The sequence below is a fragment of the Phaseolus vulgaris genome, chromosome 8 (assembly GCF_051622355.1).
Source record: "Phaseolus vulgaris cultivar YP4 chromosome 8, ASM5162235v1, whole genome shotgun sequence".
NCBI classification, from domain to species: Eukaryota; Viridiplantae; Streptophyta; class Magnoliopsida; order Fabales; family Fabaceae; genus Phaseolus; species Phaseolus vulgaris.
The window spans coordinates 10220976-10235214 of NC_143505.1; the positions used below are offsets into that span (position 1 = coordinate 10220976).

Sequence of the window (14239 nt, forward strand, 5' to 3'; positions counted from 1 at the left end):
GACAGGGCAGAAGTCGTGCCAAGTTGGCACGACTTCAATATGACAGAGTTGAAGTCGTGCCAAGTTGGCATGACTTTAGTATGACATGGTAGAAGTCGTGCCTAATTGGGACGACTTCTGCATATGAAGTCGTACTGAATTGGCACGACTTGCCTAAATTTGTAATTTTTTTTAAACGAACCCCATTTTGGTAAAAACCAAAAAAAAAAAACCCCATCATGGTCAAAAAACCGTGCAGGAATTCACACATACAATTATATTATAACATTATATTTTAATTTACTGTAAATTAAATCAACTTGAATCTTAATGTGCAGTAAATTAATTCACACACAATTTTTTTTCCCTTTTGCTAAAATCCTAAATCATTAATTCAAGCCACCACTGCCACCTTGCACCATACGGCAGTTGTTAGCCACGGATCACCGCGTGCCGCCAACCAATCCACCACGCGAACCACCGCACCGCTAAAGGGTTCAGGAACCTCCGTGTCGCAGCCATGAACCACCGGGCGCGAAGACCTACTACGCGAATGGTCGCGCGAACCACCGCGTGGAGAAGACTCATCGCATTGCTCGAATGCCAGCCACAAGCCGCCGCACCCTGATTTCGATCTGGATCTTAACGCCAAATCTGGGCACAACCAATCGCGTCGTCGGCAACAGAAAAGGGTGGTGACGGAGAAGCTTGGGCTGACAGCGGTGGAGGCTTGCGGCGGTGACGCGTTTTGGGTTCACAAGGTGTTGACGCCGTTAATGGCATTGGGTGCAGATTATGGTTCTGCTATTGAGGAATGAAAACCTTAATCTATAAACCCTAATTTTAAATTAGGATTCTTAAATTGGGAATATTTTAAAATTAGGGTTCTTTGATTTTTTTATGGTTTAGGACAATTAGGGTTCTGTTATGGAGGAATGGAAACCTTAATCTATAAACCCTAATTTTAAATTGGGAATATTTTAAAATTAGGGTTCTTTGATTTTGGAAAAGCATTAATGGAGAATCACAAAAAATGAGCAATGGGGGGCTCTGATACCACATGTAAAAATTAGACATGATTATGAACGCATGCATTCATGTTCACATATAGATCTTATCATATCATGATTCTCACACATATTCATACAATCACGAAAGAATAGGCACTTACCTTGATCCATGAGTGATCCTACTTGAACAATTACTTTATCTCCTTTGTCCCAATCTATCTCTTGGCAATTACGTTATTGTCACACACGTTATTGATGGCTAAAACTGAGGACACCGTTTATTTGCAGAGATAGAACCTATTGCTCTTAATTCCCAATCTCCATTACATATAGGTTTTCATTAGGTATCATCATATATATATTTTTCACGTTAACCAACGGACCCTTTAATTCTATTATTATTAAATCATATTCGGGACCAAAACCCAAACTGTAAGTCATGTGAGTCACTTTATAGAAATTAATTTACATAATTTCTTACAATACTAACAAGAGCACTTACACTTCATTGTTATATCAACACGTTGGTTGTTGAAATCTTGATAGGTCATCATGCTGAAAAAATATTTCTTAACAAAAATTAAAGGTAAAACAATAGAAAGTACGAATCTCCCTTTTGTGCTTCTTAGAAAACAATTTCCCATAAAACTAAGTTTTGTAATTAATTTCCCATAAAACTAAGTTTTGTAATTATTATAAATAAATCACAAGACAAACAATATCCAATGTTAGAGTTTTCCTTTTAAAAAATGAAATTTCATTCAATTAAAGAAAAAGAGGTTTCATCATTCTATCATTTTAAATAGTGTCCAATTAAACTGATTGCATTTAGTATGAAAGAATTTTTTGGTTTCTGCATGACATTTTAATTCGGACATTTTAACCCGAAGATTTTCTTTATTATTTATTTCATAAATTTCAATTGCTTGTTCTTGACAGGGGACAACAAATTGTGACATTTGGTCATAAGCCATAAAGTATCTTCCTTTCACTTTCATTGCTGAGATAACAGAGCTTGCCTATGTCAAATGCCTGCTGTGTGTTTGGATATCTTCCACAAACGATTCACTCCCCAAAATCATGGTAAAAATTGAAAAAGTTGAAGCAATAATTAGTTTCTTTGTTTTGAATGTGAAGTGGAACTCAATTTTTTTTAACGTGACACCCAATTTGGTTCAACAATGTGCTATAATGGGAACTATTCGTGACACATGTATATTTGTACCACACAGGTGGCATTTCGACATGAATAATGTACACAAACAAACAAAATAATTGACATCTTCATGTCACAAGAGTAAAGAAAAAAGGCATGGATCTTTGTGCAAGATATATATTTGTTACAACATAGCCAAAAGTATTTGATTCCACGTATCAGGAACTCCAGGCAAACACCAGTGTATGCAATCTGCGTTTTGTGGATCAGCCCTTTCCTCTTCAGTCAACAGTTTCCCTCCAGTTTCAGTGTAAACCGAGGAATGACCATCAATTCTGTACTCTGATAGCTGTGTTATGTTGATGAATGTCACTGGAACTTTCATTTTCTTCACTACTTTGGACACCACACTCATTATTCTCTTGTCAGAACCAGTTCCCCAGTGCTGCTTTTTCCTCACTGGCTTTGTCTCATTGAAGCATTTCACACCTTCCATGTTGCCCCAGTCTTGGCTTCTGAGAAACAACACACTTGACTTGTTACAATATTGATAGTTTTACTGAGAAAAATATAAAGGAAGCAAATAACTACTTGAGTTATAAGTTGTTTTTGGATGAAACTGATTTTTGTTTGATTTTGATTAAAATTTATTTTGAGGTGATTTATGTTTGAGAATAGATTAATCTAAATGTAAAATAGAAATAACTTTAGTGTAATTTTTTTTTATCCAATACCAAAACTACTTGAAGTGCTTCAACTTGATCTGTTTGGATTTAGAATAAATTTCTTAACACGATACTAAAGGATGTGAATATTTACCTAACTATGATTTCAACATGGTTGTAGAGGATTTACTGTGAATCCAAACATGCGTTTAGCTTATAGCTTAAGTTGTTGCTATAATAATAAGTTGAAGTAAGTTTTCTTAAGAAAGAGACCTTGTGTGTGTTGGTGACATAGTGGTGAAAAAGACCCGGGTTTTGTTTGGATTGATGGTTGAGTCGATCCAGTTGGCCCACGTTTTCAAAGCTAACTTGTAAGCAATTGGGGTGTCAAATTCTTCATACCCTTCTTGTCCATTGGCAAAGGAACCCCATCTGAAAATTTGTAAACTAGAGGTTAGACACTGTTTTCCAGCTTTTTGTTAAAGATCAAATGCTGAAAGAGACTGTTGAATGGTAGCCATGAAAAACAGAAGAAGAATAACAGAAATATTATGCTGATTTAGTAGTGAGTATCAAAGAAAGCTAACATTGTTTTTATCCTTATACCACTCATCCACCATACGTAGGTGTTGAATACAAGGATGTCCACTCCTGTCCAGTTTTTTGCTCTTTCAGCTATAGCATCCACTTTTATTATCCTTTTCCTTATATCTATGATGTCTATGTCACTGTTGGACTCCACAAGGTAAGGGGCCCAATAGAATTCTATGGTGGCATTGTATGCCTGTGAAAGCACAGATACAAAAAGAATGAGCCTGAGTTTTCAGAAAAGAAGCATGATGTCTGAGAGTTAGTGTGCTTATTGTGTTTGTGTCAATTAGACAATTCAGAGCCAGAAGAGAATCTGATTAAGGACAAAACATATATGTTCTTTCAAATATGCTTTAGGTATTGTTTTCTGATTAGAATTGGATTTTGACCTTTATAACTCAAGTTAACATTTGATAAAATGTTTTATTGAAGTGAAACTCCAATTCTGATTGGAAAACAACAGCAAAAGCATATGTAAAACTGCATCTAAGTTTTGTTCTAGTTAATAGCTGTTTGAGTTGAGTAAACATATTTGACCATCATTTCAATCAATATATCAATACCTTGGCAGTGAAGACCGAATGAACTCTCCCTAGTCTCATAGATTTATGCTTATGAGGTATGACCCATTCTACCAAGCAGACAAAAGACTCCCACTGGTTTCTTTGCAGTGAATCCCCAACAAATAGCAGTCTTTTCCCTTGAAGCTTTCTGAGGGCTAGCTCTGGGTTGAAACTGCAAAATATAGTCATTTTGGAATGTAGTTTACATAAACTAATCATACATGTATATGATAAAAAAGTTTATATACATAAAGCAACTTCTACAATTACAATTGGCAAGTTGGAGTGAGGAACTTACCGTGGCAAGGTGCAATCTTCTGGCTGCCACTCCCAGTGACGATAGTCAGAATCATTCCTCCCATTCTTGACACAAGAAAACTGTCTATCTATATATGGGCAGCTTATGTCAGAGTAGAGAGGCGTTACTGAAGAGTTAAACACCCATTTCCCATTGGCAACATTGCACTCCTCAGGGTCAAAATCAAACCTGTCATCAATCCATGATGATGCATTCACAATCACAACCTCTTCATCTGCCTTTTTGTCACCTGCTAGGACTGTCATGGTATGATGAGATATAATTGCATTAGAATCAAACTCATAATAGATAAAAACATAAGAAGGCAAAGATGAGGTGAGGTATATAGTTGTGGCATATGAGAAGCTGACTTACTCGACTTTGGTTTGGTGATTTGTCTAGGACATGGTTTGAACTTGAAAATGGACTTGGAAGAGAGGAAACTGAGTCTCTCTGCATACAAGATAGCCACAAAAACAAGAACACAGGTTGTGATGATAATGATGGGAAGAGGAAGCTTTCCTCTGGAAGGCTTCATTATTCCTGAAGGGATCATGGGGATTAGTGGAGCTTAACGGTGGGAAGAAAGAGTTAATGAATTGGTGCTCAACACAACAGAATGATGAGGACATTGTACAAAGGGTTTAGAGGGGGAGGTTTTATGCATTTTTGAGTAGGAGTGAAGTTAAAGCATAGTATACTTTGCCACACTAAAAAATGCTAAATGATACTGGAGGTTAAGGAATGGGTTGAAAGGCTAACATCTTGGCACCTCATACTTTGGCCATGTAGAGGAAGCTATGCATGTAGCCACACATCATGCTTTCTAGTTTCTACATCATTAAGTAGACCCAGTAGAATATTCATTGGGTGGGAAATATACTATTCTTGTCAAGTTTCTATCTCTCAAATGACTATTTCAATATTCAATAGATCTGTTCTCACCAGCAAGTAGATGATGGTCCCAAATGATTACTATACTAAATTGTGTCTTACTCCATTTTAATACATTACTTTTTTATGTACGGCATAAGCATTATGAATGATTCACACACACATCCATTGTGTAGCAGTTGATGAATTCCTTAGTAGCCTTTGTATTGTCCTCAGTTTGTACTAAAATATTGCAGTGGAATATCAGAATTCATGTAAGTGAAAATTTGACTCAGACTAAATAAATAACTTCTTTTGAAAAATTGAAGTTGTTTAAGCATTAAAAAAAGGGACCCTTTCAAATTATATGGATATTTTATAAAAGGTCATTGTCTAAAATTTTTTATATCACTAATGACATTAAATCAAGTCGTTAAGGTATTTGAGTAATTATTATACACCTAACTTAATCATGATTCTATTATTCTCCATTTAAAAGGAGGAATCATGTTCAGCCATTGAATGCTGTTCTCTACTCAAACAGCTACCAAACAAAGAATATTAAGATCAGAAACCATGTTTTGAATATATTCCTCATTCCCTAAACATGACTTTCTCTATTGCATAGAATAAGTTCAGCAATATTGCTCTTCAACTATATAGTATATATTGAGCTATTTAATTTATGCAAGGTTGTCCCAGTATTGAGTGGGACATGATAGCTTCCAATTTGTTCTTATTTCAATACTCAGCTTATCCTTTCCTTTTCTATAGCAACTATTGGTTGCATGGACAACTTTCTTTCTTTTCACCCTGTACATTTGGCCTTTTCTGTTTTTGGAGGAATCTTGAAAAATTGTTCCTTCTCACCTGTTTGCCATTCTTTTTGGACATCAATATATTAATGCTTGAAATTTTGGATAGAAAAGGCCATGTTTTTTTAGTAGAAGTTGCTATTTATGCTACTCTTGTAGTGTTGTTTGATTTCTCAAGAAATTTTACTTTTATACAAACGAGTGAGAAGAGATTATTCAAATGCACGTAGTTACCAAGAGTGACTAAATTGGTCCAATTTAAAATGAATCAACACAAAGAAAAGGGTGTGAAAGTAAAGAAAAGAAACAAAGTCGGAATTGATTAAGTAAAGTTCTTAAAAAGAAATAAATCTATGCTTAAGGGTTGAATTGCGTACCAGACTGAAAGTAGGCGAGAATACACAGTTTGAATGTCCTTGAAACTTAGCATGAGAGCAAAACCCTTCTAAATTTGATAGTATTGTGTTATTCATATAGAAAAAATTTGATCGATAAAATTGAGTTAGACTTAAAAGTTATCGCTTCTCTATTCGATAAAATTGAGTTAGACTTAAAAGTTATCGTTTCTCTATTCGTTAGACTTAAAAGTTATCGCCTCTCTATTCGATGGATAGTGGTTGTTCGTGATTTGCAAAATGATTCTTTTTAAAAAAAAAAAAATTTCACTTTGAAACTGAGGGATGACTGAATTATTTTGGCATAACTGAAATGAATAATCAATTGCCTTACAAAATTTCTGTTTATAAATTTCAGTGCATCTTCTGGGTTATAAGTAACACAAATTATAATAATACTCCATACCCCACCATTTATTTCCTTGTGGTGATCTTGGCAATTTCAACATGTGCAAAATCCATTGAAGATTGGTGAAGTCATTGAGAAGAAAAATGAGTAGTAACATGCATGCTAGCAACTAGTGACATAAAAAGTTATTATTCATTTTGAAGAGAAGGTAATTATGAAGATCATTGTTTAACAAAGTGGGGTGTGAGGAGTGTGAAGGGTGAGCTGTTTTTGTGGGGAAGTTGGAGAGCAGAAGATGAGAAAAACTTCCAGAGAAGTAGCAAAGCAGCAATGAATAATATTGGAGGCTCTAACAGCTTTGAAATTAATTTCATGGTGAAAGCCACCCATGATCTTGGCTTTGAAAAAGTTTGCAATTAAGAAATTGACATTACAACCTATAATACACACAGTGGTTGCACTAACCAGACCGTACTCAAAATCGACATCCTTAAATTAATGAGAATCAAAGTGTTGAATTACACAATATCCTTAATCAACTCAACAAATCCTGAAGGGGTGACCCTACAGCATTGAGGCTCAAAATACACCAGCCAATCACTGATAATCATTAGGCAATAGAAACCTCCACTGTAATCCAGCATCAACATCAAACTCATTGCTAAAATTGGGTATAATGAATAAACAAATCCACCACTTGCAATTTCAGGGAATTTTGATTAGTCTGTTGCTTGAAAAATGGATTTGACCTAAACCCATTACATCAATTTTCTAATTGTAGGTAACACAAATTTCCCTCTAACTTTCCTTGCATACAATCTTTATCTTATTTACAAGGCATAAAAAAATATAAATATATATACTTTTTGGTCAACTAAGAGGGTTGAAATAGTGAGTTTTCTTTTAGTCAACATTTAGTTTTGGGCTTTTGATTTCTGCATCCAATAAATTCTGGGAGTTTCTTTTTGCATCTCTACATTTTTCTTCCAGCACCCTCACAATATTATGTAAAGACAAACTTATTTCTAATATTTTCTAAAACCCCTAAAAATGCACACAACATCCAAACTCTAGTCTTTCTTCTTCCTTTGGAAACAAACAGACTACATTGCTCTCTCAACTGCGGCGTGACTCCATCTCTTGGCATAGGAAGACGTTTATCTTGGTAGAGATTGATGGTGTCTCTAACGAATTGGTGGTGGCTTCTCTTGACGGTTCTCTATTCGAAGAAGAAGGTAAATAATTTTGTTTTGGTTTACATATTTATAGTTTTGTTTTTATCATGGATTTTCGTTTTCATAGTACATATGTTGTGATTCCTGCAATTCGCTAGGTTTATGGAACGGGAAATCTGCACTTTGTTTTTTTTTGTCTACCCAAAATATTGAATCCGCAAAACTCTTAAATTGGTTCAGAATATTGAATCCGCAAAACTCTTAAATTGGTGCATCTGTAAATTTTTCAGATTGGTGAGTCTGATAATCTTCAAGATTTGTGGATTTGTAGTATGTTTTCCGATTTCATAATCTATAATAAAAAAATGTATCCGGAATTACAAATCCATAATTCAAAAAATGAATGAAACTCCCTAAATTCTAACGTGTGTCCTATTAATTTTTAAATTTCAGAATTGTCCTTTATTCCGTAATTAAAAATTACATTATGAAAAACGAGATGCATAATAGATTTTTTATGTTCCAAAAATAAATTTTCTAATATTATTAAAAAACCAAAATCTCATTCTAAAAAGATAAATCTGAAATACAAATAATACATTCCAAAATAAATTCTACAAAATCAAATCTGAAAACATATTTTGGAAAAAAAATTTAGAAAACAAAAATCCAGAAACATATTTTAAGAAGACTATTATGAAAAATTATTCCAAAAAGCTATTTCAAAAAACCTGATCCATAAAAGTGTTCTAGAAACGCAAATTCAAAATTATATTATGAAATACATACATTTGACTTACATTCCCTCCTACTTAAAAACAAAAGAGGACACTTTTTTTCATTTCACAACAATGATAAGGTGCAGGTTCAGATTTATTTGATGGTGGAAACAAAAGGACAACTTCTTCTTACACCCAATCATTTTTAACTTGCACCCAACATAACTTTTTATTTCCAAAAATGCCCTTCATTCTGAAAATAAAAATCCAAAATTAAAAATAATACATTATAGAAAAGTATATTCAGAATTTAAAATTCAAAATCTCATTCTCGATAAAAAAAAATCCAGAAACATTATGAAAAAAGGATCCATAATGTATAATCCTATTTATTTAAGGGTATCTTCGTCTTTTCATACTGAAATTTGGTGCAGAAAGTAATTGCCAACCAAAGCCTTATTTTTGTCCAGTTCAGAAGCATTGAATTGTCACCTTTTGTTCTCTTCTTTTTGCACCCCATTATTTTCTTCTGCAGCTCATAAATACTAAAATCCCTATATTGCCCTTTGTTTAAAAGTTCGTCCTGGAATTGACCATACGGAAACCTACAATCCAAAACTTAGAAAAAATATACCAAATTTCACAATCCAAGTTAAGTTAATTTTCACTTCTAAATTTGGTAATCCAGAAAAGAAAATCTGGAAGTTCTTTTTTCTTATACCAAAAACGTGATTTTTGAATTATATAATTAAAAATATATTTTTAACTTTTAAAGTAACTCTTGGATAAAATCCAAAAAATATTTTTTTAATAAAAAAACTTTAATTTAAAACACACTTTTGAATAATTCAAAAAGTCATTTTCTTGTATAGAAAAAACTTTTAAATACAATTCATAAGTATGGTTCAAATCCGAATATTTTTTCTGAGTCCACAACATAACACATGAAAAAAGAAAGAAAGATAACCACACCATATCTGTCTCACTCAGTACCTCTTCAGCTCACTCAAACCTTCACCTCTTAACTCATACCAAAAAATATTAAAATTTACTAAATATTATTGTATATTAATTTTGCATGCATTTTTTGAGAAATGAAAAAGACCAAGTTTTATAGACTTAACTCTACAAGACTCCTTAAAAGACCAAGTTTTATACCTCAATTCCTTGCAATAGTTTATTGGCACCCCATACACAACGTGAAAATACCTTTTTAACCTTCTTGTGTCACCTCCATAAAGTAGTTTTTGGATTCTGTAATCCAGACACGCACTTGAAAAAAGACTTCCAGATTATGTAATACGAAAGCTAATTACGAATTTTGAAAAAAGATTTCTGGATTATGTAATCCGGAAGCTAATTACGAATTTGAAAAAAGACTTCCAAAAGAATTATTTTTGGAAATATGAAAATGTATGGAGGTGAATATATGGAGGTGCAGGAAGAAACAGCCTAGTTTATCTCAGAATCTTCAAATAGAGATATGGGAAATCTTCAACCTTAAGGAGCGGTGTATAGATGGAGGTGTAGGTGGAAAACGAAGGAAATGAGAAGAAAAGAAAAAGTAAAATGTGAGGTTAAGAAAAAATAATTTATAATACATTTAATTAATGTGATAGAAAATATTAAATTAATTAAATAATATAATAAATTATAAAAATATTCTTCATTTAATTTTAATAAGAATGGATATGAACTGAAATTTAAAAATGATTAATTTTATAAAAGAATTCATTTATAAAATTTATGTGAATTTAAAGAATAGTTAAACTTTTAATTTTTTTGTCAATATTTATTTTACATGAAAACAAAAAAATAATTAGTATTATCAAATTAATATTTAATTAAACTTAATTTTGTTTCAATTCAAATAAAAAAATTAGAGTAATTAAAAGTTGTAAGATCAGTTTAAATTAGAAGTGTAGAAGCATTATACCAAAATATATTTTTATGTGTCACATTTTTTTATTATATTTACTTCTAATATTAATTTTATGATATTTTTTTATTATTTAAATTCAAAGTAAATATAAACTCAATTCCCTTAAAATGTTTTTAAATCAATAACAAATATTTTTTGGACAATTTAATTACAAATACTATAAAAGAAACATATTTAGTATTTTAAATTTAAATAATTTATGTCACATGATACAAATATAAAACACAAATTTTTTACACTATTTTTAATTTTTATAATTACGTAATAATAGAAACTATTTAGATATTAATAATTTTTTAATCTATAAAATAATATATAATTTATTTAATATAATAAATAATTATTTTTATCTTTAAAATTATTTTTATTAATAATTTTCTTGTAGTACATATTAATAATATATACTACAAGAAAATCATTAAATAAAAATTAATTTCAGAGAAAAAAATTTATTAATTTTAATATTGATTAAATCAGATATTATTTTAGAAACTAAAAAATTTATTATATCTAAATTAGTTTCTATTATTCTAATTAAATATCAATTTAAAAACTATTTATCAATAATTTAGTTTTTATATTGACTAATTTACATAAAAAAAAATTATAACAGTTAATTATTTTTATCCTAAAATTGATTACTATTTAATGATTTCATTGTAATGATATATCTTATTATAGTTAATTAATTATTAAAAAAATATACCATATAAAAATTTAAATTTACTATATATTTTTTTAAAAAAACTCATGAAATATAGTTAGCTTAATATATTAAGTACACTTATAATCTGATACATAAAAAGGTTATTTCTTAATTTCTATTTCTAGTTGTTATTTAAAGAAAAATAACATTTTAACTATATATAATTATTGGTAAATAAATAGTTTCTATTATTAATAAATAGTTTTTAATTTAATATCTAATTAATTAATAAAGTCAGTATCCTAAATATACTTTTAATTAAATAATTTAAAATTAATCTTGAGTGTATGTATTAGTAAAACAATAAATGCTATTATTTTATATTTACACACACATATGTTTTACTATCACTTTTAGGTTTCGAAATAAATATTATCAACTTAAAGATACTATAATAAACAAACTTAAATTACCTTAATTTTATAATTAGTATAGATAAATTTATTTTTATTCAATATAACTATGTTAAATTTGATTAGATCTCATATTGATTACTGTAATTTTACTATATAACACGTGAAGCCTACCACATTTTATTGGGAAAATCATGATAATTTGATCAGAAAACTATCCATAATGATCTTACCAACGAGATTATTTTTACTCATAAAAAAAAATTGTACTTTATCCTTTAACACCTCAAAAGTAATAAAGGACCAAGTACAAATGAAACAAAAAAAAAATGAGAAAAAGAAAAAAAAAAGAAAATCAAGAGAAAGTTCTTAGGGGCTATGCTGAGGCGTGGGAGAAGAGTGCTCCTTCCCACAAGGTCATTCGGATGGAAGAAAAATTTGAAAAAAATAAAGTTGAAAAGATACTTCTATCTGAACAACCTTTAGGCCTCCTTCTGTGTAAAGGAGCACCTATATGCACTGCCACACTTGCTGAATTTAGTGATCTACCTCCTCAAGTCAAAAGGCTTTTAAAAAAAATTGGTGATGTATTCCCTAAGGAAGGACCCATTGGACTCCCACCTTTTAGGGGTATAGAACACCAAATAGATTTAGTTCCAGGAGCTAGTCTACCAAATAAATCGGCTTATAAAACTAATCCTGAGGAGACTAAGGAGATAAAATCACAAGTTCAAACATTGTTGGAGAAGGGCTGGGTTCAAAAGAGTCTAAGCCCTTGTGTTGTACCTGTTTTGTTGGTGCCTAAGAAAGATGACAAATGGAGAATGTGTTGTGGTTATAGAACCATCAATAACATCACCATCAAATATAGGCATCCAATTCCTAGACTTGATGATATTCTTGATGAATTGCATGGGTCCACTATATTTTACAAGATTGATCTCAAAAACGGATATCACCAAATAAGAATTAAAGAGGGTGATGAATGGAAAACTGCTTTTAAGACCAAGTTTGGACTGGTTAGTGATGCCTTTTGGACTCACTAATGCACCTATAACTTTCATGAGGCTTATGAATCATGTCCTTAGGGATTGCATAGGTAAATTTGTAGTAGTTTATTTTGATGATATATTAGTATATAGTCAAAGCCTAGAGTCCCACCTAAGTCACCTTATGGAGGTTCTATTAGTTCTTAGGAATAATAATTTGTTTGCTAATGTAGATAAATGCACTTTTTTATGTAGATAGTGTAGTGTTTTTAGGATTTATAGTCAACAAAAAGGGGGTTCATGTTGACTCCAAGAAAATCAAAGCCATCCAAGAATGGCCAACACCACAAATGTAGGAGATGTTAGGAGCTTCTATGGCTTAACAAGTTTTTATAGAAGATTTGTTCCTAATTTCTCAATTCTAGCTTCACCACTCAATGAGTCAGTGAAGAAAGAAACTCCATTTTGTCAAACTGAGAAGCATGAACAAGCCTTTCAAAGGTTAAAAGCTCAACTCACTAATGCGCCCATTCTAGCTTTACCAAACTTTCCAAAAACTGTTGAGCTAGAAAGTGATGCATCAGGAGTAGGAATAGGTGTTGTGTTGTTGTAGGATGGGCACCCAATTGCATATTTTAGTGAAAAACTTCATGGTGCAGCCCTCAAATACCCCACTTAAGACAGAGCTTTATGCACTTCAGAGGGTCCTGTAGACTTGGGAACACTATCTAGTCTCAAAAGAATTGGTCATACATAGTGATCATGAGTCTTTGAAATATTTGGAGGATCAACACAAGTTGAACAAAAGACATGCAAAGTGGATGGAATTTCTTGAGCATTTTCCATATGTTATCAAATATGGCAGATGTTCTATCAATGAGACATGCCCTCTTTTCTAAACTTGGAACCCAAATCCTTGGATTTGAAAACATACCTGAACTTTATAAAGAAGATCAGGATTTCGCTCCCACTTTTGCTAAGTGCCAACATAGAGCACAAAGAGGTTTTTATGTTTCGGAGGGGTACTTATTTAAAGAAGGAAAACTTTGCATACCTCGAGGAACACATAGAAAACTCATTGTAAAAGAATCACATGAAGGAGGACTCATGGGCCATTTTGGAGTTGATAAAACTATTGAGCTTTTAAAAGGAAATTTTTTTTGGCCACACATGAGGAAAGATGTTCAAAGATATTGTCATATATGCATTTCATGTTTAAAAGCTAAGTCTAAGACAATGCCTCATGGAGTCTACACTCCTTTACCTTTTGCGAAAATATAAGCATGGATTTCATATTAGGACTTCCTAGGACACAAAGAGGTTTTGATTCCATCTTTGTGGAAGTGGATAGGTTTAGCAAGATAACTCATTTTATATCCTGTCATAAAGTGGATGATGATAACAACATCTCTAGGCTCTTCTTCAGAGAAATGATGTAAGACTACATGGTTTGCCTAAGACCATAGTGTCGGATAGAGATCCTAAATTTATTGGCCATTTCTGAAGAACTCTATGGGAAAGGCTAGGAACTAAGTTGAACTTCTCAACTTCTTGTCATCCTCAAACGGATGGACAAACTGAAGTTGTAAATAGATATCTTTCCACTATGCTTAGGTCAATCATGAAGGGAAACCACAAATCTTGGGATGAGTACCTTCCTC

At 31.8% G+C, this 14239-nt stretch overlaps 1 protein-coding gene across 1 annotated transcript; it reads right to left on the minus strand.

Moving 5' to 3' along the window:
• Nucleotides 1-2178: 2178 nt before the first annotated feature.
• On the minus strand, nt 2179-5105 carry LOC137826462 (protein trichome birefringence-like 3). The gene is made up of 6 exons (XM_068632431.2): nt 4638-5105; nt 4263-4521; nt 3965-4136; nt 3398-3594; nt 3084-3242; nt 2179-2660 (listed from the first exon to the last, which is right to left on the minus strand). The coding sequence occupies exons 1-6, from the start codon at nt 4816-4818 to the stop codon at nt 2330-2332; spliced, it is 1299 nt and encodes a 432-aa protein (XP_068488532.1). The 5' UTR covers nt 4819-5105; the 3' UTR covers nt 2179-2329.
• Between the last annotated feature and the right edge of the window lie 9134 nt (nt 5106-14239).